This window comes from Bos taurus, chromosome 3 (genome assembly GCF_002263795.3).
Source record: "Bos taurus isolate L1 Dominette 01449 registration number 42190680 breed Hereford chromosome 3, ARS-UCD2.0, whole genome shotgun sequence".
NCBI classification, from domain to species: Eukaryota; Metazoa; Chordata; class Mammalia; order Artiodactyla; family Bovidae; genus Bos; species Bos taurus.
In genome coordinates this window covers 99,587,879-99,611,838 of record NC_037330.1, presented here as the reverse complement: position 1 = coordinate 99,611,838, position 23,960 = coordinate 99,587,879, and the positions used below count along the sequence as shown (strand labels likewise).

Genomic DNA, 23,960 nt, shown 5'->3' with positions numbered 1-23,960 from the left:
TCCTGCCCGCCCCCCTGACAAGTTTGTCTGAACTTCCAACAAAGGCCCTCAGAGGGCTGCGGAGGGAGGGCCCGCCACCAGGAACCTGACACCACTGGCCCAGCAACACCCCGGCAGCCTGGGAGGCGGCTGTGTGACTCTGCACAACCCCCCTACCCCCATGCAGGCAGGAATGTCTCCAGAGAGGACCCGGCTTCTTCAAGGCCTGGGGACTGGGGAACATCGCCACCTGGGATCCCCTCACAACAGGGATAGGGCCGACCCCAGGAGGGCAGGTGGGGCTCTTGCGCACATTCTCACCCACAGTCCCACACTCCCCATGACACATGTACCCCCCCACTCCCCGCCATAACCACACACATGGGATGTGCTGACTTCTGCATTGCAACAATCTCAGGGTATCTGTCTGTCTCTCCACCCCATACAAGTCCTCAGCCTAGCCAGGAGGCTGTACACCTGCCCCGCCCTGAAACGTGCATGCTTCCTGGCTCACTCACACTCCAGACAGCATCCCCCCAACACTGGGACAGCGGCTCCAACTCCACCCACCAACACACAGGCCTCCCAGCTACGCTGCCAGCTTGGTGCCCGAGAATCTCCATGACCTCTGGCCCAGACCTGCTGAAGACATGAGAGTCTGGGCATCAGCTGCCCAGATGCCCACACGAGAGTCAGATCAGGGCCAGAGCTGCCATTCAACACCTACTTTCCCTGATCCCATACACCCATCCTCACACAACATCTCCTCTCTGGGGGACACTTTGGGGGACACACAGGTCCCTGAGTTCAAGCCCTGTATTGTTCTGATGTCTCCATTTCAAAATCTTTAACTTTTAAACAAAGGACTCTGAATTTTCATTTTGCCCTGGACTCAGTCCACAGAGTCACAAAGAGCCGGACACGGCTGAGCACGCACACACACCACCAGCCATGTAGCTGCTCTCACGCCCTCATCGCAATCTCCCTGAGTTCTGACTCACCCGGCCCTTCTGTGGCTTTGGAAACTCGAGAGTCTCTGGAAAGATCTCAACTTCTCCCACCTGCCTGAATGCATCCACTTGGGCTTACAGCCGAGTCTTCTGTGTCCACCCCATCCTGCATCAGGCAGCTGGGTGTGATGAGTGAAGGGAACTGCTGGGAGCATACTATGCTTCTATGCGCCTCTTCCTAGTGCCATCTCGGGGGTCAGTGTCCTCGTCTGTAAATGGCCTAATGAGAACAGTGACTTCAAAAGACTTAAAAGAAACAGCGTCTGTGAAACACTGAGCACAAAGCCTGCTGCTGCTGCTGCTGAGTCACTTCAGTCGTGTCTGACTCTGTGCGACTCCATAGACGGCAGCCCATCTGGCTCCCCCATCCCTGGGATTCTCCAGGCAAGAACACTGGAGTGGGTTGCCATTTCCTTCTCCAATGCATGGAAGTGAAAAGTGAAAGTGAAATCGCTCAGTCTTGTCCGACTCCTAGTGATCCCATGGACTGCAGCCCACCAGGCTCCTCTGTCCATGGGATTTTCCAGGCAAGAGTACTGGAGTGGGCTGCCATTGCCTTCTCCATTATTATTGCTAAGATTACACTATTGTAAGTGCTGGTGAAGAAAACTAGATCCAGCCTCCCTGGGCCTCTGAGGGTCTAGTGGGTAAAATAGAGATTACTTGAATAATCACACATACACAAAGGTGAAGTGGACAAGGAGCACAGGTCTCTAGTCTCATGGGGCTTACAGCTAAAAGGAGAGGCAATCTGAGGCAAGAATCAGGACTTGGTTTGGAACAAGGCCAGGAGTCTGAGGTTAGAATCAGGGATCAGCCTGAGGCACATCAGTTAGGAGCCAGAGCTAAGGCTCAGAATGGGGCCAGGCTCAAAGCTTTGTGTTTGGCTGGGGTCAGGGACCATTCAGGGCAAGGGGTAGGGCTTGGTCCAGGGCAAGACACAGCTCAATTAGAGGTCAGAGTTGGGGCTCAGATTGGGGCCAGGGCAGAGCTTAATTTGGGGCAGGGCTGAGTAGAGACTGGGACTGGTACCAAGTCAGACAGATACTTCTAGTGGTCAGTCACTGTGGGGCTGTTTAATGAGCTGCTAGGCTTCTGTGAACCTTTGTTTTATCATCTGTAAAATGGGGAGATCTCTGTCTGCCCCCTGGCTCGTGGGAATTGAGTGAGCTCATAATGGAAGCCAAGGATTACACCGATGCCATGGCTGCTGATGACTCTAAGCCTGCTCCCCTGGGGCGCTCCTCCCCCTGCCAGGCTGGGGAGGCTGTGCCACCCTCACCCATGTCCCCAGCTGTGGGGAAACCAGCACCCCAGCCTGGGATCCTTTCCAAGGAGTCTGGATATTTCATAAAGCCCTTTGAACAACAAAGGCCACAGGAGCGATATTTCCTCCTGGGGGCTGACCGCCCAATGGCTCCTTTATCTTGGCAACCAGGCTTGAAGAGCTGTTCTTGGAAAGAGCTCGTGTGGGGCGTGTGCGAGTGCGTGTGAGTGTGAGCCTGTGCTCACAAAGCTGCTCTTTGTTGCCGTCCCCACCTGAGCGGCTGCAGACCTGGAAGCCTGGGTCCTTCAGAGGTCAACCTGTCCATCCCTCGCCTCTACACAGATGTGCTGGATAGCCAGGTGGGCGGGAACACTTTCTTTTTCGCCTTAAGATTCTCCCGGAGGTGAGAACTCCAGGAAACAGGAGCCCTAGTGCCTCAGGAAGAAGGCAGGTTAGGGTGGGATGGATGCTTGACAACATGGGAGAGGTGAACGGGAGTTTTGGTTCTTTTATCAGGTCCAGTGCTTCCTTTGCCCTGTGGTCCGTGCCCAGAATACACAGCCCCTCTGGAGGCAGGGCCAACAAGACGCCCGGGAGGCCTGCCTAATTCAGACTTATCTCCAGTAGGTTCTTGGTGAGCCACCTAGAGAAAGACTGTCAGCCAGCAAGCCCCGACCTGCCTCTCAGACTGTGGGGTATGAGAGAAGTCCCTCTCTGGGCCTCAGTCCCTATGATGGCTTGGACTGCAGCCCCTGGCCAGACTGGGTAGAAGCTCCAGGTATACAGGCAGGATCTGGAGTAGCTGGATCTGCAAAAGGAGTCTGTCTATCATCTCCTCTCCCTCTCTGCCGTTCCAGCTGCTAGGATCCTGCCAAGCCCAAGCGAATGGATAAGGATAGGGTGGGGGTTGCTTACTGCAGGACCTGCTGTGTGAATGGTCTGGGGATTCCTGCTACAGGTTCTCAGAAGAGACATCCTCAGGGTCCCTCCAATCTAGTCCCCATTCGGGCAGGAGTCGCTAACACCCAGCCCCTGCCCACAAACCTGCAGGGACAAGGAGCTCATTACCTTGCAGGGCAGCCTGCTCCAGGTCTGACTGGGAAGTTCATCCTCATTTGAGCTGAAGCCTGCCTCCTCCTCCTCAGGCCTGGCCTGGGGGAGGGTGGGAGTGGGGCACACAGAACACATCTGTTCACAGTGTTCTGGGACGTCTGACCAAATTGGACTGTGTAGTAGTACCTCACACACTCATGGGGCCCTTTCCCACCTGTCTGCTCTTGCTGTGAAAGTCTATTCACTCTTGAGAACCCACCACATGCACCCTCTCTGGGAAGGCTTGTGGGGTCACTCCTTGCCCCCTCCCTCTCTTGACCTCTCTGGAGCACCAGGTAAATCCAGATGGAGCTCCCTGAGCAGGACCCGGGGGCGTGGTCAGAACCAGACGCAGAGTCGTTGTGGAACCAATACTGCACTGGAGGGGCAGCCAGAGGGGTGGGCTCTGCCTGGGATTGCAGGGGCCCGGTTCCTGTCTGGACTTGCTCTGGGGCCCTGGGCAAGCCCTGGCTTTTTCTGGGCCTCTGTTTCCTGTGCAGAGGTTGGAGGGTAGTCTCTTCAGGCCACCTGCCTGCCTTGGAAGGCCTTGCTTTCTGAATGTCCTGCTGAGTGATATTCACAGCCCAGTTTCCTCAGCTGTTCCATCCAGGGCCTCTTCCCAGCCTGGACCACATACCCACCTGTGGGTGCAGATGGTGTGTCAAGGCACTCATTCGGCAAAGGCCCAGCAGATGCCCAAGGAAGTGGGATGTGTCCAGGGATGGCACCCAAGGAGGAGTAAGCACCCTTGGCCCATGCAGGACCTCAAACTTCTCCATTTTAAAAAAAATACATCTTTCTTTTCTTTCTTTATTTTTGACTGCACTGGGCCTTTGTTGCTGCGTGCTGGCTTTCTCTAGTTGCGGAGAGCAGGGGTTACTCTTCATTGCGGTAGCTTCTCTTGTTGCAGGGCACAGGCTCCACTCACACGGATTTCAGTAGTTGCGGCTCGCGGGTTCTAGAGTGTGGGCTCCGTAGTTGTGGCACATGGGCTTAGTGGCTCCGCAGCATGTGGGATCTTCCTGGACCAGGACTGAACCCATGTCCCCTGCATTGGCAGGCAGATTTTTAACCACTGGACCACCAGGGACATTCCTTTCCTTCTTTAGAGATGAGACTGGCCCTGAGGCTGAGGCCATAGCCCAGCCTGGTCTCTTCCCGAGGATGTGGCTCTTGTCTTGGCACAAGCTTTAGCTCTCTCCTCTCAGTCTTGAGCCCCAGTGTCCAGACTTTAGGGGCTATCCACCCCCTAGTCTTTGTGAGGAGGATGGGAGGATCTTCAGTCAACTAATGTTTATTGAGCACCATCTATGTGCCAGACATAGCTTTGGGAACCTGGAAATGCAGTGCTGAACAAGACAGTCCCTGCTCCCAAGGCACTCAGTGCTGGAGACAGACAACAAATAGATAAGCACTGCAACAAATATGCTTGGGGTGCTGATGAAAGGTCAAGAAGGACTCAGATAGGGAGTGGGATCAGGGTGCAACGGAGGAGACAGATGGAAGGATCAGACCACGGGTGAGGCCAGAGAGGACCAGACATGTCAGATCAACATCCAGGTGGACAGCCGGTGAGGAAAGAGGCTGGCGCAGGCCTGGAGGCTCCAGTGAAGGCTCTGGGGGAGAAGGGGTGGGAGGGGGGTGGGATCTATTAAATAGCTGATGACTCCAGGCCCTAATCCTATGCCAGGCCTAGGCGGGTAGTGTGTGTTGGGGGAGGGGAGCACCCCCGCTGGGGTGTAATTTCACGCTGAAGGGCCTGATGGGGCGTCCCAGGGACTGATCCTTTCTGGATCAGAAAACTCACTTCCCTTTGTTGCACGCAGGGCGATTAATGCCTTAACCCTTTGTGGGCTGGCACCAGGGCCAGCCCCGCCCCACGGCACCTCCAGCCCCTGGGGACCTACCTAGCCCAGAGCCCTTGCCTCCCTCCCTGCCAGCACTGGGACCTGGTCCTGTCTGCGGGGAGCGAGACACTGTGACTGAGGAAAGCCAGGGGACAGATTCCCAAGCAGCTTGTCCACATCCCTGTTCCTTCCAGGGCAGCTCACCAGGCCCAGCGCCCCCAGAGAAGTGAACTCTTCACCTCTATCTGCAGGTTCTCTTATAGCTCAGTTCCAGTCCAGTCTCCCTCAGGAACCCAGGGTCTAGTCCACCCACCACCACAACCGTTGCACGTGTCACAAACAGGGGCGCTCACTGTCTCCAAGGGGGCCTCCCCACTGGCAATAGGCAATACAGCCATAACTGCCTAGTACCACAGATCTCTGAGTGAGGCATGAAGACCCCCACCCCCGCTCCGCACCCCCTGACCCTGAGGTTCCCTGACCCTCACAGTCCATGACTCCAGTAGCACCTCAGACATAACCCTGGCCAGGTCGCCACGGTCAGCCCCTGCCTTTCTGCCCTCTCTAGGCCCTCTTTTAACCTCATCTGGGTTCAAAGACCCACCAAGGAAGCTGTTGCACCTTCTTAGGCCCCTCCCCTCGCTCCTCCCAGCCTAACTGCCCCGCCTCCCATCTCGGGGCTGCTCTGGCAGGTGGCCCCTCCCAAGCTCCCCTGGAGTGGGCGAGAGGGCCAGGGACCCGGGCTAGGCCTCCCCTAAGCTCCTGGGGTCTCTAAAACCCCAGCCCCATTAAAAGAAAGACCCTAAATGTTATTTACACTTCGGAGTCTTAAAAACCATTAACAAAAGCCACTTAATTCAATTATCTTCCTGGCTGGCTCGGTTCTCAGCGCTGAGCCCGGGCCTCCCCTGGCCGCCCCCTCCTTCGCCCTCCCCCTCACTGTCATTGTGTCGGGCTAATGAGGTAAACTGAAGCGAGCCCTGTCCCCCCTGACAGGTTTATGAGAATTTAATAAAGCGTGGCCGGGACCAAATGAGTTGCCTCAGCCTCGGAGAGCTCATTGTCTTCGGCGTCAGCGTTTTTTGACTCGAGCCGCCCCCTCCCCCGCCCCCGCTCCTGCCTGGCTCGGCCCCCAGCGCCCCCCATCCCTCCCCGCCCCAGTGCCTCCCCAGGTGAGCCGGGGGAGGGCCTGGCTGATGCCAGCTCGGCCTGCCCCGGGGCCCAGCCCTGACCTGGGCAGTGTGCCCAGGGGAGGACCTGCCTCCCCTCACACCACCGGGCCCCCAGAGTGCACAGGGATCGCTGGGACACCTACTTCCTGCCTCCCTGCGCTTGTCTGACTGCCACCGCCCACCTGAGGCTGAGGCCTGGCGAGTGCCATGTGAGCACAATTCACTTTTTCTTGCTTGTCTGCAGGGATTGACCAGAGTAAGGGGGCTTCTCTTCCTGCCAGGGCACATGATAGGGACACGGACCCTCAGGCATGACCTGGTCACCTTCTCCCCTTTGTCCCTGAAAGGTAACCAGGGGTGGAGCACAGCCCAGTGAGTGGAAGGGACTTGCCCAGTGTTCTGCAGGAATCAGAAGTACAGATGGAAGGGGCTCCCAGGCTGGAGGCCCCCAGACACACAGGCAGGCAGGCAGGCCCCACATGGAGCTCCAGGGGTACCTGGAGAAGGCCCAGCTGTCCTTATCCCTTCACGTCCCCGACAGCCTAGAGCCAGCCTTTCTCTGGCCTCTCAGGGATGCAATGTCTAGAAGTTTCTGGACCACTCAGAGACCCAGAATTTCTTCTCTCCCCCTCAAAAGTGTTTCCAGAAATTATTGCCTTCTGGGGCTAAAGCCTGGTCTGAGAGCCTCATCTGGAAAGTCCTGAAGTCCATTGGGTATTTGGGAGCAAGTCCTAGAGATCAAGGCTCAGTCTGTGACCACGACGAAAGCTCAGTCTTAGTTCAGGGTCAGCGTTCAGTTTGGGACCAGATTCAGGGCTCTGTGACTAGCATCAGGTTCAGCTTGATACTAGAATCGGGCTTAGTGCATGGATCAAGGTCAAGGCTCAGTCTGTGACCGAATAAGAGCTTACTGTTTGTCCACGATTAAGGCTTAGTCTGTACCCAGGTCAGGGTGCAATCTTTGATACAGGTCAGCATTGATTAGGATTGGTGTTCACTGTATGGATCAGTCAGGATCAAGGCTCACAATGTGATCAGGATCAAGTTCAGGTCAGGACCTCATATGGACCCGGGCAGGGGCTCAGTTGAAGGTCAGAGTGAGGACTCAGTCTAAGACCAGACCCAGGACTTAACCTGTGTCCTTGATAAAGCATAAGTCTGTGTCCAGTATCAGGCCTCCCTCTGTGATAAGGGCAGAATCCAGAGTTGGAGATGTCACTTAGTAAATTTGGGTGACTTTATCATCCACTTCTTCATGCACTCCCAACTCCCTGCTCTCCATCTCCTCAGGCCTGGCCCCTCAGAAAAGGAAATGGGGGAAGTTGTGCAGTCTGGCGGGACTGTCACCTCTATCCCCTGTCATGTGCCCAGGGTGCCCTCTGGTGGCACTCCCTAGCAGTGCTTGTTTCCTCAGTCAGCCCACCTATCTGGCCGCCTCCTACTTAAGGGAGCCTGGCCCTCAGGTGCATCCATCAGTGTCTATCTGCTGCTGCTGCTGCTAAGTCACTTCAGTCGTGTCCGACTCTGTGAGACCCCATAGACGGCAGCCCACCAGGCTCCCCTGTCCCTGGGATTCTCCAGGCAAGAACACTGGAGTGGGTTGCCATTTCCTTCTCCAATGCTTGAAAGTGAAAAGTGAAAGTGAAGTCACTCAGGTGTGTCCAACTCTTCGCGACCCCATGGACTGCAGCCTACCAGGCTCCTGCATCCATGGGATTTTCCAGGCAAGAGTACTGAAGTGGGGTGCCATTGCCTTCTCCGCAGTGTATCTAGCCAGCTCTATATTCCAGCCTCACTCCACCTCCTCACAATGCAGAAAACAGGAATTGGCCAGGGGAATCCCCACACACATAAGAACTTTTCACCTTTCCTGTTCAGAATTGGGTATCTTGATAATTCACTATTGCAGGAGGCCCAGAATCTTAGCGTGTGATAACATTCACACCTTTTTACTCATTCAGCTGTTTGACAAATATTTATCAGGCACCTGCCTCATGCCAGGTGGGCACTGAGGGCATAGCTGTGAACAAGCCAGGAGTCCCAGCCTCTTGAAGCTCACCTTCTACTCCCTTCTCCCTAATTCCCAACTCCTAGTACACAGACCTCATTGGAAAGGCACTGGCAGAAGGTGAGATTCAGAACTAGGCAACTTCAAGTCCCTACTCTGCCCTAGAGTCAGAGGTTGGACTACTCTAGGTTCTGGTCCTGTCTTCATCTCCCCTCACCCACCTCATCGGGATGCATGGCTTCACCAGCACCCACACGTTAACAGCTTCTTCATCTGCATCACTAGGGCTCTCCATCTGGAACTCAGGGGTGTGGCTCCAGCTCCTATGGGACAGCTCCACTGGGTTAGCTGACCTTTCATCTGACCATAGCCCTTGCTTTGTCCTCCACCATAGGCCCAGCTGTGCAAACCAAAATTCTAGAACTTCCTTCCAGATTCCTCTCTCTTACTTCCTTAAAGACTGATAGGGAGACCTCAAAAATGGGTGTAGGATCTGCCCAGCTCACAGCCACCACTCTGGTCCCCATCCCCAGCATTTCCCACTGCAGTGAGCTTCTAACCCAGCCCCTCTTTTCCCTCATGTCCCTCAACACTCTGTTTTCCACACAGCAGGCAGACTGAGTGGTGCAGTCATAAATCAGATCATGTCATGTCCCTGTTTAAAACCCACCTGTGGTTCCCATCTCACAGAGATTAAAATCCCAGCTCCTCACCTTGGCCTACTAGCTTTATAGGAGCAGAGCAATAACCCACTCCCCACCTTCTCCAGCTTCATCTCCCACCCTTGTCTCCACATCCCTTCTTTCTTGGTCTGACACACGGACACAAATAAACACAAGTTTATTCTCACCTTAGGGTTGCACTGGCCACTTCTTGAGCTTGAAATGGTCTTGCTCTAGACTTCTGTGTGGCTTTCAGAGCTCAACTTAAATGTTACCTCTCAGAGGAGTCCTCTCCAGCCATCCAAGTCCCTCTGTCACTTCTTCCTATTGTGATTTGCTGCACAGCACTATTCACTAGCTAACGTTTTTGGTCTTGTGTGCTTATGTATTTAATTTTTTAATTCCCCCCTAAGTAGAACGTGAGCTCCCCCAGAGCTTGTTCACCAAGCTATGGGTCCATAGGGTGTACGTGCTAAGTCACTTCAGTCACGTCCAAGTCTATGACCCTGTGGACTGTAGCCCACCAGGCTCCTCTGTCTATGGGATTCTCCAGGCAAGAATGCTGGAGTGGGTTGCCATACACTTCTCCAGGGGATCTTCCCGACCCCAGGGGAGATGTAAGATGTACGATGTCTCTTACATCTCCTGCATTGGCAGGCAGATTCTTTACCACTAGCGCCAACTGGGAAGCCCGTAGGTCCATAGTAAGACTCAGGAATTATTTGTTGAATTAATTAGTGAAAAAAAAAATGGTCCTAAGTGGCTGCCTTCATTTCTTCTAGTGGGAGGAGAGGGAGAGGATCTGAGTTTTCAGCCCTTAGTAGGCTCCTCTGGCTTGGCCAGCAGTGGTTCTCTCTGTGGGCGGGAGGGGGGCAGTGCCTTTATCCTAGGACCCCTGGGCAGCGTCCCTTTGGGAGATGCCAGTCCCTGCTCAGATTCCTCAAGGTCAGGGAGCTTGCTGCCTCCGTACTGTCAGAATCGCCTTCTCTCCTTCCGCAGAAACATGCCCCCTACTGCCCTTCCCCTGGAACCCCTCTCTGCCTTCAGGGCCTGGAACCTGACCCTTCTAAGGGTCCTGCAGGGGTGTGGCTCCTTGGTGGACATTCTGCCCCAGAGGGCCCTGAAGAGATATCAGGGGAGGAGTCCCAGGGTGCAGCAGGCCTGGAGAGACACTGGGGGGTTTTGGTGTAGGGCTGGCTGATTGGAGAATGGGTCCTGGGGTGTGCAGATATCTCCTGGTGTGCCTGGGGAAGGGGAGGAGGCGCAGATGGGACAAAGCATGACCTTCAGGTGGGTGTGGCAATGGAAGGGAGACTCTCCAGGAGCCAGAGCCCTTCTCTGAGGCCACCCTCCTCCTGCTCTGTTATCATAGACCTGTGGCCCGCTGCTCTGAAACTTAGCCCGTGAACCTTACCTGCTCTGAACCTTAACCTCACCCTCCTCCCCAGCAGCCAGGCTCCCAGACAGGATCAGGAAGTCTTCCTGTAGAAGAGGAAGAAGCCCTGATGGTGTAACTCCAGGCCTCCACCAGCAGGAGGGAGAGGGGTTTGGGCAGGGCCCGGCATTCCAGGGCTAGAATCTTGGGTGCCTCTTCCTAAGAAGGGGGCAGGAGAAGGGTGGGCCAAACCACACCCGAAGGTGTCATCGGCAGTGGCCCCACTCATCGCCCACTCTTCCAAGGCAGCAGGTGGAGTCTGAGACTGCCAGTGGACCAGAAGAGACAGGCCTGGAGCTGGGGAGGTGGTCTTCCTCACACACACACACACACACACTTAGGTAGGAGGAAGTGCTCTGAGAAGGGTTATCAGTTCCAGGGGTAGATGATTCAAAGGTTAGGGGCATCAGCCCACGCTAATGAACAGAGATGATCTGCTCAGCATCCACTGAGAGGGGTTCTTCTCTCTTCTCTGGGTTTGTGGGAGGGGAGTCAGCAGGAGAGGCTGAGGCAGCAAGGAGGTCAGAGAAAGAGAACAAAGCCCCAGGGCTGATGAGAAGTGCCTAGGTGGGGGCAGAAGAGCAGCAGACCCCAGTCTGGAAAGAGAAAGGGAAGCTGATGAGGCCGAGGGTGGCTGGGCAGGGAGTCATGGCCAGCCAGAGATGGTGGGCCACTGTGTGCCACCATCACTGGGCACTGCTTGCCTGGATCCCTGCAGTGAGAGAGGAGCTGGCCCAGAGTTGCAGGGTCTTCCTCCCCGCCCCCAGCCCCCTTGTTTCTCTTGCAAGGCAGCCTGCATTCCTACGCCAGATGCTCTCACCCACCTAGACAGCTCAGATTCTACAAGCCCAGCAGAGGCCACGAGAAAGGTGTAGGCTTTGCAAGACCTGGGAAGCCCTTCTTCCCTCACCATCTCTGCTGGGTGACCCAGCCCTCAACAACACCCCCCCTCCACACACACACACACACACGCACACTCCCACACAGGTGTGATGTCAGACAGTGCCACCCAAAATACTCCCACGCTCCCCATCTCATCCACAATAGCCAGGCCGTCTCACCCACAGTCACACTCATATATTTATCCAGCGCCCCCCACCCCTCAATCTGACAATCTGCTTCCACAGTTGTTCACAGGCGCACACAATCTCAGACAATCTTTTGTTCACAGTCACACACTTCTGGGGCTCTCTTCTAGGTCTCCAAGAGGAGCTGGTGTTGAGATGATGAAGCACCAGGCACTGGCTGAGAGGACTGCAGACTCCAGGGTTCAGGATCAGAGGTCTTGCAGTCAGAACTTGACTCCAAAGGTGCTTTATTAAGGAGAAGAGCGAGGCATAGGGGGAATGCACAGTGAGGTTGGGGTGGAGACCAGGGTGGGAGGAGCCTCCTGACAACTCCTCCCTATCTCCCCCAGCACCCCCTGCTCTGTGTTTGTAGCTCAGCTCACTCAGGCTCCTCTTTCCATGGAATTCTCCGGGCAAAAATACTTGAGTGGGTAGCCAGTCCCTTCTCCAGGGAATCTTACCTACCCAAGGATGGAACCTGGGTCTCCTGCATTGCAGGGTTCTTTACCGTCTGTGCCACCAGCAGAAAGGATGGGAATGTGCTCAACCCAGCTCTACTTTATGGATGATCTGGCTCAGATCAGATCCTCCTCGGCATTAATCCCAAACGGTCAGGTTGGGGTAGAGACAAGGAGGTCAGGGAGGAGCGGGAGGGGAGCTCGCCGCCTTTCACAGCAGGCGGGCATAGGAGACAGCCCAGGCTGAGACCGGTCGTGTCTCCCCGCTTCCTCTCACCCCTCCAGGGCCTTGCTGAGTTAACCCCCTCAGGGTGGCTCTGTTCACAGTGCCCAAATGCCATGGGTGGCGGGTGGGAGGCGGGGAAGGTGCAGCAGCCCAGTTCCGGACGTCTGGGGAGTGAGATAAACTAGAACCCAGCAGACCGCACTCAAAGGGCCAAGGCATTGCTCCCTCCTTTGAGGGCTGTCAGTACCGGGCACCGGGCACCGTCATCACATTCCCCTCCCCACCGCGCCCCCCGGAAGTTCCAGAGATGGGACAGAAGAGGCCACCTGTGCCCAGCCCCGGACCCGTAAAAAAATTCCTTTTTCTTTTCTTTCTCCTCCTCCCTATTTTTTCTCCAACGGCACTGATGGGAGGGAACCGGGACAGGGGAAGTCAGGGCCGGGAACCCAGTTCACTAGGGGGCCACGCGCTCCCGGGGCAGGTCGAGCCGGACCCCGTCGGCGCGCGGCGCGTAGACGGCAGCGGGCGCGGGGGCGTCCAGGGCGAAGGGGCCGGGGCCGGGGCCGGGGCTGGAGCGGCCGGACGACGCGTCCGAGGCGGCGGGGCTAAGCTGCACGGCCGTGGTGTCCTGCGCCGTGCGCTCGCTGCTCTCCATCTCCAGCGCCACGCGCCCGCCGCCGCCGCCCTGCCCGGAACTCCCAGCCCCCGCCGAGCGCGAACGGGGCGCGCGGCCGCGGCGGCGGCTACACACACAGCAGGCCGCGAAGAAGCCGAGCGCCAGCACGAGCAGCGTCGGCCCCACGACGAGGGGCGCGTTGTGTCCGGGGACGAAGGAGGCGAAGGCGCCCACCAGCGTCACGTTCACGCCCGCCAGCAGCAAGCACAGGCCGCAGGCGCAGAACAGCGCCGGGGACGCAGGGCCGGGCAGCCGGTCCTGAGCGCGGCCCGCGGGCGCCCGGGCCGGGGGTCCCTGGCTCTTCTCTGGGGGCGGCATCGACCTGGGGACTCCGGGCACTCATTCAGCTTCCTCCTGCCGCCGGCCGCGGCCAGCCCACATGTCAGGGGCTCAGCTCACAGTCGTCCTGTGGGCAGAGAGCCACGGAGAGGTCAGCCGGGCATCTGGGCTTTCCACCCCACCCTCGGTTCTGTGGCTCCGTTCAGTTCCTGGGAGCGCAGAGGTCATGCCATCTTGGCTAGCCCCTGCCTCTGCCTCTGTGAGACTTTTTTTTTTTTTTTTTTGTCGTACCTCGAGGGCATGGGGAGCTTCCCTGACCAGGGCTCGGGCCCCTTGCAGTGGAAGCCAGGAGTCTTAACCTCTGGAGTGCCAGGGAAGTTCCCGCCTCTGCCTCTGGGAAGCAACAGCTTACCCCACATGGGAAGAGTGGCTTCTCCACCACGTCCCTGGATTGCCTTGTGGCAGTTCTTGCTGTCTTCTCTCCCTCCCAACTCCCTCTTGTCCTCCAGACAGACACAGACCCTCCACCTCTTCTCCTCCAGGAAGCCTTCTTGGGCTAATTAAGTGAGTGCTGTGCTTAGTCCCTCAGTTGTGTCCAACTCTTTGTGACTCCGTGGACTGTTGCCCACAGGCTCCCCTGTCCATGGGGATTCACCAGGCAAGAACACTGGAGTGGGTTGTCATGCCCTCCTCCAAGGGAATCTTCCCAACCCAGGGATTGAACCCAGACCTCCTGCATAGTGGGTGGATTCTTTACTGTCTGAGCCACCAGGGAAACAATTAAATGAGTAAATAGCTATAAAGTGCTCAGCTCAGTGCCTAGGTGCTCATTACCTGATGATCGTGATCAGTAGTCCTAATCAGACGGCAGGGGCAGCTCTTGGGATTTAGACAACTTCCTCCCTTGAGCAATAGAGGCCCTAGAAACCACCTGGTCTAGCCCCAGCTTGTCCAGAGGAAGAAACTGAAGCTCATAGAGATCTATGGATTTACCCAATATCCAAGGCCAGGACCTCCTGACCAGCTGCCTGGCCAGTGAGTGACCTTGTAACAGTGAGGAGCTCCTGAGGTTTTAGATGGCAAGTGAGAAGGGACAGTCCCTAAATGGGTTGGGCTGGAGCAGACCCAAGGCCCCAGGTCCTTCTAGACTGGACATTCTATTAGATACCAATCCTACCCCCATCAGTTCCCCAAGATTGTACTGTTGAATCTAGACTTAAAAGCCCAGTCACTGGGTACTAGGATCCCCTTCTAGGATTTTCTTGTTGTAACTGGTTGTGGGATCTATCATCAGATTCTAGAATTCTGGGAATGCATACAGAAGCATCAGAATCTGGGGAATTTAAAACATCTATTTTGAGAATTCTGTTCTATAACATGGAAACACAGGTATTAAGGCCCTTGGAGGATGAGATCATTGCCATGGAGCTGTGCTAGAATTGTGAAAAAGTGTCAGAAAAGGGCTCTGAGTTGGAGTGGGAGGGGTGTAATCAGAACCATGCTCCACGGGGATGAGCTTGCCGGATGAGTAACGGAGCGTGACCTGGACACAGGGCCTCTCTGTGCTTCAGTGTTAACGCCTATTGTTGTTGGTTAGTCGCTAAATCATGTCTGAATCTTTTGTGACCCCATGGACGATAGCCTGCCAGGCTTCTCTGTCCATGGGATTTTCCAGGCAAGAATACTGGAGTAGGTTGCCATTTCCTTCTCCAGGGGATCTTCCCGACCCAGCAATAGAACCTGCGTGTCCTGCATTGGCAGGTGGGTTCTTTACCACTGATCCACCAGGGAAGCCCTGTGAGTGAAGTTGCTCAGTCGTGTCCAACTCTTTGCGACCCCGTGGACTGTAGCCTGCCAGGCTCCTCCGTCCATGGAATGTTCCAGGCAAGGATACTGGAGTGCGTTGCCACTTCCTTCTCCAGTTCACACCTGTAATTGGGGCTATTATGAGAACTTACCTGATGGGATGTGGTGATGATTAAATGCTTTAAGCTTCATCCGTGCTTAGAACAATGCAGAACATAGAGAGAATTCCATATTAGTCATGTTGTTGTAGTGGTGGCTGATAGAGGAGGGGCTCTCAGGCCTCAGATCTGGGGGTTGGTCATATTGAGTTTGGAATCAGAACAGTTTCCACCCTTCAGGTGGAAGGGCCTCAGGGACAGGCCCTGAATTGTCCTTCCTGAGTCCAAAGCCTGTACTCAGTGGAGTTGGAGAGAATTTGATGACAGGGTGTGCAAAGGTGAGGCCAGTTTGCATTGTCACTCTGGACCCAGGTGGGAATCAGCTTGGCCCAAGCAGCTTAGAGGGCTTGGAGGCCATTTCCAGGTCTGCTCAACCTGGTGACTCCAGGGCATCCTCCCCTGGCACCATGCTGGGAAGTGGCAGCAGGGAAAGTAGCAGCTTTCCTGGGACTCCAGCCAGAAGCTCCTGGCCGACACACTACACTGGCAGGAATTCAGAACCCCCAAAATCCTGGCAAAGAAAGTGTATGTTGACCCTTGAGGGCATCTACCAACCACAGATTCCTCGGGAAGCTCCCTGTTTGCACGAACCATCTGCTGTCTTTAATCTGCAGCTGTTGGTTCTGCCAGGTGGCAGTAGCAACCGCTGAAGGGGTACAACAACTTACAGTTTGCAAAGCATTTTCACATCCACGACATCACTGAATGATACACTTGCTTGATACTTATTAACAGCCACATCTTACAACTGAGGAAATGGAGGCTCAGAGAGGGAAGTCGATTTGGGTCTAGTGGCTAGACTAAAAGGGAGATCAGAATCAGAGAACATGTGGTCTGGTTCACACAGTAGGTAATCTTGTTTCTTTTTTTTTTTTTTTTTGACCTTGGGGTTGATGTGGAGGTAAATCCCAAAAGTTTCTTCCTGTTGCCCTCAGAGGGTGCTGTGAAATTCCCAAATTTCACCCCTTCTGCACCTCATCATTTTCCGACATTGTCCTTCCTGTGGGAAAGGCCCTGTCTGAGGCTGATGCAGGGAGCCCCTGAGGGAGGGATGGAGTCTAGCCCTTCAGCTCGCCTCACAACAGACTCTTGAAAGCTGACACTGGACAAGGGTAGGGGAGCCTGGGTGGCTAGAGGGTCCAAGGCTCTTTTTTCTTTTACAGAGAAGACTATCTTTGGGTTTTGGCAGTTTTACTGTGATGTGCCAAAGTGAGATTTTCTTTGTCTTTATCCTCTGTGGTCTTCCTGATGCTTCTACAGTCTGCCTTGATTTCTGCCCGTTTTGGAAAAATTTCAGCCATTATCTTTTCCTCTATTCTTTCTTTCCTCTCCTCTGGAACCCCAATTGTGTACATGTTCAACCATTTGGCATTGTCCCACACGTCCCTTACACACTACTCTATATTTTCTAGTATTCCGCACCCCCCGCCCCCCCCACCGATTCTCTCTGGCTATTAATTCTACTCATCTGTCATCCAGTTCACTAATCCTGTCTTCACTTGGGTCTTCTCTGCTGTAAAATCCATCTATTCAGTTCTTAATTTCAATTGTTATAACTTTCTAGTTCTAGAATTGCCACTTGATTCTATTTCATAAATTCCAGTTTTCTACTAAAAAACTTCCTCTTATGTATTTTCTTGAACGTATTAAACTCTTTGAAGTCCATGTCTGAAAACTCCAACATCTGGCTCTCTTGTTTCTATTGTCTGTTTTATCGCTCTTGGTTTTGGGTCATTAAGTCTTATCTCCTGTAATGCTAGATAATTTTTTAATTAAATGCCCAACATTGTAGAGATAGCTTGAGCCCTGGATAATATTATCTCCTTTTAGAGAAGATTTACTTTTGCTTCTGACAGACAGCTGAAGAAGGGACAGGCCACCCTAACCCAATCGGTTATTGCATTGATTTCGAGCTATGGTTCAGTCTTCCTGAGTCTGGTCTATATCTGTTTAACCAGTATTCCTAGAAGATAGTCTTTTGGGCTCCCAATTAAAAACTGGAGGTGTTTAACAGGGCCTTTCACCTTTTGCAGCCCTAAATCCCAATTCTGACTTTCCAACTCCATGGTCACCATTGCCCCCTACAAACCGGAAAATGCCTTAAGGAAAAAAGTGAAATAAAATATTACTTCTCTTTTTTTCAAGATCTTGGCCCCTCAAGCCCTTACTTTACTTGGTGAAGCCCAAGGCCTTTACCAATTGCCTTGGTAGCTCTCCCATGCCTTTGAACACATTTTTAAATGTTTAATCCAGCCTTTTTAGTTATCCTCATTGAGTGAGTTGGTCTGATACAGGCTAGTCTTTCTTAGCCATACAAAAGTCTAGATGAGAATCTGAAATTAGCATTTTTAAATTGCTGACTAAGTTAGTTGTGTTATGTTGAGCACTTTGTAATAACACGTAATTTAATTTTCACAGAATGTGATTAAGCATTATTGTCATATCCCCATTTTATATATGAGGATTTTAAGGTACAGAAAGATCAAGTTTCCCAAGGCCAAGAGTATCAGTGGTCATGCCAGGATTTGAAAACTGGTGTCCTGATCCCGAAGCACAAGTTCTCAACCCAGGACACTGCTAGGTTTGCTAAGTGCTTATTGAATGACTGAAGCACAGGGCACAGGCTTTGTAAATAAGCTCCTGTAATTAGCATGCCAGCAGGGGACAGGGTGTGTTTTGTGTATCTCTTAAGGAAGGTAAGAGATACACTTAGTTCTTTCCTGTAATTAGCATGCCAGCATCGGACAGGGTGTGTTTTAAGTGTATCTCTTAAGGAAGGTAAACTCACTTTGCTCTTTCCTTGGCTTAGTACACTCAGTTCAGCTCAGTCACTCAGTCGTGTCTGACTCTTTGTGACCCCATGAACCGCAGCACTCCTGGCCTCCCTGTCCGTCACCAACTCCCAGAGTCCACCCAAACCCATGTCCATTGAGTCGGTGATGCCATCCAACCATCTCACCCTCTGTCATCCCCTTCTCCTCCTGCCTCAATCTTTCCCAGCATCCGGGTCTTTTCCAATGCGTCAGCTCTTCGCATCAGGTAGCCAAAGGATTGGAGTTTCAGCTTCAACATCAGTCCTTCCAATGAACACCCAGGACTGATCTCCTTTAGAATGGACTGGTTGGATCTCCTTGCAGTCCAAGGGACTCTCAAGAGTCTTCTCCAACACCACAGTTCAAAAGCATCAATTCTTCGGCTCTCAGCCTTCTTCACAGTCCAACTCTCACATCCATACATGACTACTGGAAGAACCACAGCCTTGACTAGACAGACCTTTGTTGGCAAACTAATGTCTCTGCTTTTTAACATGCTGTCTAGGTTGGTCATAACTTTCCTTCCAAGGAGTAAGCATCTTTTAATTTCATGGCTCAGTTCAACTAAAGCAAATACCTGCCCGAGAGCTAAGCTTCCAGGAGCTAATTGCCAAGAAGTGATTCTTATCTGCTCCTAGGAGGCAGCACTAACTCTGGAAGACAGACTACTCCCAGAGTCTCCACCCTAGGCAGAGAATAGGCTAAGGGCAGATGGGTGCTGGGCTGATTCCTGAAGTTGCCTGTGCTGTGCTGTGCTTAGTTGCTCAGTCCTGTCCAACTCTTTGCGACCCTGTGGACTGTAGCCCGCCAGGCTCCTCTGACCATGGGGATTCTCCAGGCAGGAATACTAGAGGGGGTTACCATGCCCTCCTCCAGGGGATCTTCTTCTCAACCAAGGATTGAACCCAGGTCTCCTGTATTGCAGGCGGATTCTTTACCATCTGAGCCACCAGGGAAGCCCCCTGAAGCTGCCTCCACCCTGGCTAATTGGGATCTGGGGCACACAGGGCGGTGTTGCAGTTGTTCAGCTGTTGCAATCCCGTCTGCACTACCCTTTCTGTCTGGTGGACTGTAGCCCTCCAGGGGGGGCTGTTGGGTGCTGTTTTGCAGTGGGTGCTCTGGCTTGCTGTGCTGTGGGTTTCACTGGTGCTATCCACTAAATCGTTTTGGTACTCTGCCCTCTGAGCACATGTTATGATTGCATTTCCTGGCCAATTTGTGATTTCCTGGCCAATGTGTGATTGTCACATTCATCACTTCTAGGATTGTGCTCAGTTGCTCAGTCGTGTCTGACTCTTTGTGGCTCCATGGATTATAGCCCGCTAGGCTCCTCTGTCCATGCTATTTTTTAGGCAAGAATACTGGAGTGGGTTACCATTCCCTTCTCTATGGAGTCTTTAAATTCAGAAGCAGGATCCTCCGAGTTTGCACCATTGCTGTCTCTTCAAATATCCCTTCAAACTCTGTTTCATCCTGAGTCCAGTCCTCAACCCCATTGCCTGAGCAAGAGGGAAGGTCATTGCTTTGAATCTTGAATTTTAGTGAGCACCCAAGCTGCTGAACCTGTAGAAATCATCTTGTTCAATTCCATCATCTACATAGTGGTGACACTGAAGTTTGGAGTGAGGAAGGTCATGGAGGGAGCCTGTGGCCAAGCCAGACCAGACCCTGGCCTTTTTCCACAAAGTCAGGGCTCTGACCCCTGCTGTTCGCTGTGCCTGACTGACCCTGGTTAGGCAGCCAGACTGCCCCCTGCCTCACCTCGGCCTGGGAGACCATGTGGACTCTATTTGGGAGTCCAGGCCATAAACTCTATTTGGGGCAGAGGCAGACATGAGGGACTCTGTCTCAGATGACCAGGGTTCTTGACTTTGGTCTGCTGGGGCAACGCGGGCGGGCCAGGGCCCCTCTCTGGGCTTCCGCTGTGTGAATGTTAAGGGAAAGGTTGAACTGGGTGATTGTCTCTGAATCCGTCCTCCTGCTGCTAGTGGTTTGTGAGGGTGGGCATGAAACCTCTTCAGAAATTACTGCCAATATATTAAAAGATCTCAAAAAATGGTATATCCATCTGAAATATGGCTATTCTTTGCTTTGGGATGTGATTAAGTCATTCCCACTACCCTGCCCTGCAGAAGCAACCTGCTGCTTGACTGCTTGATTCGGGGGTGGGGATGGGGGGGGTTCTGATTTTGGGGAAGGGGCACTCACATTGAATAGCGACTCTGTGCTAAGCCCTTTCCCAGCACTAACATGTTTAATCGTTACTATGACCCTGTGGGGCTTCCCTGGTGGCTCAGATGGTAAAGAATCAGCCCGAAATACAGGGTTCAAGCCCTGAGTTGGAAAGAACCCCTGAGAAGTGAATGGCAGCCCACTCCAGTATTTTATCCTGGAGAATTCCATGGACAGAGGAGCCTGGTGGGCCACAGTCCATGGGGTCACTAAGAGTTGGACACGACTGAGCGACTAAGTGACTAAGCAACTAACACTACCATGAACCTATGAGCTGTTGCAGTCCTGAACCCAGTTCACCCAGTGAGAAACTGAGGCTGGGAGAGGAGAAGAACATGGTTTACTCAACTGTAACAGGTAAAACTGGGATTCGAACCCAGCTCTGTCAGATTGAAAGTCATGTTGTTTTGCTACAGCAGACTTTCTGCTTACTGGAAGGTACAGAGGTGTTGGATTATTTTAAAAATTAGCAATTGATTATTACTATCCAGCCAACAAGCTTGGGGCCCAAGGAGGGTGGTCCTCTGTTAGGTGGATGCAGAGCTCCTAGGGCGGGGGGCTCTGTCTGAAACCCCTTCAGGTCAGCCTGCCCCACCCAGTCCCTGAATCTGGGATGTCTGTGTTGTTCTAGAGCAGTTGCTTAACTGGGGGCAGCTGCCAGGTCTCCTGGTTCCAGATTCCTGCTGCAAGGGCCCCAGAGCTTCCGGGTGAGGGTGAGGGGGCTGGGGCTTTGGTTGAAACATTAGGCGCTGGACCATGCCCGCTGTCCTCCATGTGAAACCAAGTGCCTCATTTGCTCAGTCTGAACCCCTCACTGTGAACCCTTCTATTTCCCTGAGCTTTGGCCCTTCTGTTCCCCTTCAATCCCAGAAAGTCTGGGCCAGCCCCCTCCCCTGGTCTCCCCATTGTCCCCCTCCATCCCACCTCCATCCTCAGGGAACCTCCCACATCACCGTTACTCATTGCCGGCTTATTCACTACCCTGGAAACTCTCATCTTCTGCCAACTGAAGTCTGCCTCCTGGGAGCCCCCAGAGCTGTCACCACCCCCGCCCTAGCCAATCCTAGAGCTCCCCTACACCCTGTCCAGGCAATAGACTCATGTGTGCGTGGACACACACACACACACACACACAGGCTCACACTGATTCTCTGGAAACAAGAGAAGAGAGAGAATGAAGTCTGGAGGTGTGGCTTGCCAGCTCCTATGTCAGACACCTGCGGCCTTGATCCTCATCCCTGAGTGCTTGTGCACACATATACACACATACATCACATGTGTACACTCAGTGGCTGGATATACCTGGAAACACATACACAGGTGCATTACACACTGAGAGCTGAAGACACAGGCCAACACATAGCCAGCCAGCCAGACACTCTCCGTTGCCTGCCTATCTGGTGAGAGGAAGCTGCTGCCCAGCAGAAGCACCCTGGAGACCTGTCTGCCTGGAAGCACGGAAATGGATAGCAGACTGTCTGCAGAGGACTGCCCTTCCTTCCAAGGCTTTGGGATGTACGCTTGCTCCTCCAGTGCAAATCCCCTGAGGGGCTTTGGCATCCTTTGCACAACTGCCTCACCCTGCACCCTCCTAGTGCCTTGGCTCCTCCTCTCCAATTCCCAATTCCTCCCTTCCACCCCAGCTACCCTTCCCCTCATCACCTGTGTCATCTCCCTGAAAGCCTTTCACCTCTGAGAAACCCAGCCATCTCACTCTTGACTAAACTGTTGCTACCACTATAGAAACACCTGTACAGCGCTGCCATGTGCCAAACACTGGTTTAAGTCTTTTATATCGTTGTTGTTCAGTTGCCCAGTCATGTCCAGTTCTTTGCAGCCCCGTGGACTGCAGCATGCCAGGCCTTTTATATCATTAACTCATTTAAGCCCTGTGACAACCCTATAGATAGATGCTATTGCCATCTTCAGCTTTGGATGGGGACAAAGAGGCTCAGAGAGGTTGAGTCACTTGCCCAAGGTCACAGACATGGTGATAATAAGTGGCAGTGTGGGAACTCAAACCTAGGCTGTGTGGGGCTTCCCTGGTGGCTCAGTGGTAAAGAATCTGCTTGCCACTGCAGGAGACACAGGTTTGAGCCCTGATCCAGGAAAAGCCCACATGCCACAGAGCAACCAAGCCCATGCACCACAGCTATTGAGCTCCAGAGCCACACCAAAACTACTGAAGCCCTGTGTTCCGCGACAAGAGAGGCTGCCGCAACGAGAAGTCTGCACACTGCACCTAGAGAAAGCCTGCGCAGCAAGGACGACCCAGCACAGCCAGAAATAATAAATAAAATTATATTAAAAAAATCTCAGGCTGTGTGTTTTCCATACCTGTGCTCCTCACCATGACTGCACAGCCTCCAGCTGTAACTGTGCTCTGATCTAAGGCCATCCTGGAACTCTGATTTTTCTCCATGAGCCTCTTGTCTCTGCTTCTCTCTGCATCCACCCGAGAACCCACACTGCCTCACTTCGCTTACCCTCTTGCAGTTTACCGTGTCTTGCAACTTGTTCCTTTGTCCTTCTGTCAAAGCTGCCAGAGATGCCTCAACTCTGCATGGGTCCAGCTTTCTGCCTCCTCCACATTTGCGCCCAAACTGCGAAGCTTTGTAGGTGAAAAGAAGATCAGCTCCTAGGCATCAGGGCCTTCGTGCATCCCTGTCTTTGGTTTGACTCTGGCAGCCCTCAAGGCTCCTAGGGATGACATCCCCCTTCCTCGTCAGTGTCCATCACCCCCTCACCACACCTGTATCTCCTCCTGGAGGCACTCAAGCCTCTCCCTCTTGAAACCAAACAAAGCCCCCATCTCCCCTACATCTGCCTCCATTTAACCTTGCCCCCTCTTCTTGGGAGCGCTGGCTACACCCCTACTTTACCTCCTTCTCAAAGATCAATCCACTCCCATATGGCTTCTGCGCCACCACACTTGACTGCTGGCTCCAAGGCCACCAGCCGCCTCCTCGTTGCTGAATCCGGTGAAGATTGTTCGTGACCTCTCCACAGCTCTGGACCCGCTAGACCCTCCTCCCTGGAAACATTCTCCTCCTCTTGGAAAAAGGTCTCTTAAACTTCATCCTCTCCCACAAAGCCCAGACTGACAGCCAGAGACCCAGCTTCATTCTTGCTCCTCCTCCCCTGGATTGTCCTCCACACATTTCCCCTCTTGTCCGACACCAGCCCTGTAGGCGCTTCCCTCCAGGGGTCTCTAGAGCCCATCTCTTCCTCTCTAGTCTCACTGCTACCCCACGAAGCTCTCCTCCCTTCCCCCTCCCGAGGGAACCCCTCCTGGGCTTTCCCAGCCCTGGATCCCTCTAGGCCACCTCTCGATTTTGCTGGAGTGGAGCTGAACTCACCAGGTGTGGTCGGGTGACCATGCTGCTCCTGCTGCTTTACCTGGCTGACTCCAGTTCAGAGCGCAGCTGGGACGTCACTTCCTCCAGGAAGCCTTCCTTTGCCTCGGTGATGGGGAACTCCTGTGTCCAGGTCTGCATTCCCCCACTGGTCTACCTTGAGGATCAGAGTTATATCCTCCTTCTTCACTGCCACATCCCCCTGGTCTCCCCAGGTGCCCAGGGAATGTTGGTTAAACAAATGGTTAAGGTCAGAGGGACCACTGTCACCTGCCTTTATCTGTCTCCTGATTTGGAGGTTGCTCTGTGCCCACTTCTCTCTGATTCCCTCCTTACTTTCTTGGGAGGGTGCGGTGGGCAGCTGGGTGGGGACTGGAAGTGGATTCTAGGGCAGTTTCTTACTGAGTTAAAGAGTAG

General features: G+C 53.7%; 1 protein-coding gene and 1 long non-coding RNA gene across 4 annotated transcripts; one reads left to right on the top strand and one right to left on the bottom strand.

The window, feature by feature from the left end:
- The first annotated feature begins 878 nt into the window (after positions 1-878).
- LOC132344919 (uncharacterized) lies at positions 879-22,606 on the top strand. 2 transcript variants are annotated; one of them, XR_009493995.1, is made up of 3 exons: positions 879-2,615; positions 11,671-11,782; positions 22,269-22,606. It is a non-coding gene; the product is annotated as an uncharacterized lncRNA (long non-coding RNA). The 2 variants fall into 2 exon arrangements; XR_009493996.1 differs by lacking the exon at positions 879-2,615 and adding an exon at positions 6,359-6,576.
- TMEM275 (transmembrane protein 275) lies at positions 11,721-15,845 on the bottom strand. 2 transcript variants are annotated; one of them, XM_059885150.1, is made up of 2 exons: positions 14,953-15,845; positions 11,721-13,305 (listed from the first exon to the last, which is right to left on the bottom strand). In XM_059885150.1, the coding sequence occupies exon 2, from the start codon at positions 13,215-13,217 to the stop codon at positions 12,678-12,680; it is 540 nt and encodes a 179-aa protein (XP_059741133.1). In that variant the 5' UTR covers positions 13,218-13,305; positions 14,953-15,845; the 3' UTR covers positions 11,721-12,677. The 2 variants fall into 2 exon arrangements, with proteins under 2 accessions (XP_059741133.1, XP_024845607.1); XM_024989839.2 differs by lacking the exon at positions 14,953-15,845 and adding an exon at positions 14,013-14,918.
- Positions 22,607-23,960: the final 1,354 nt, after the last annotated feature.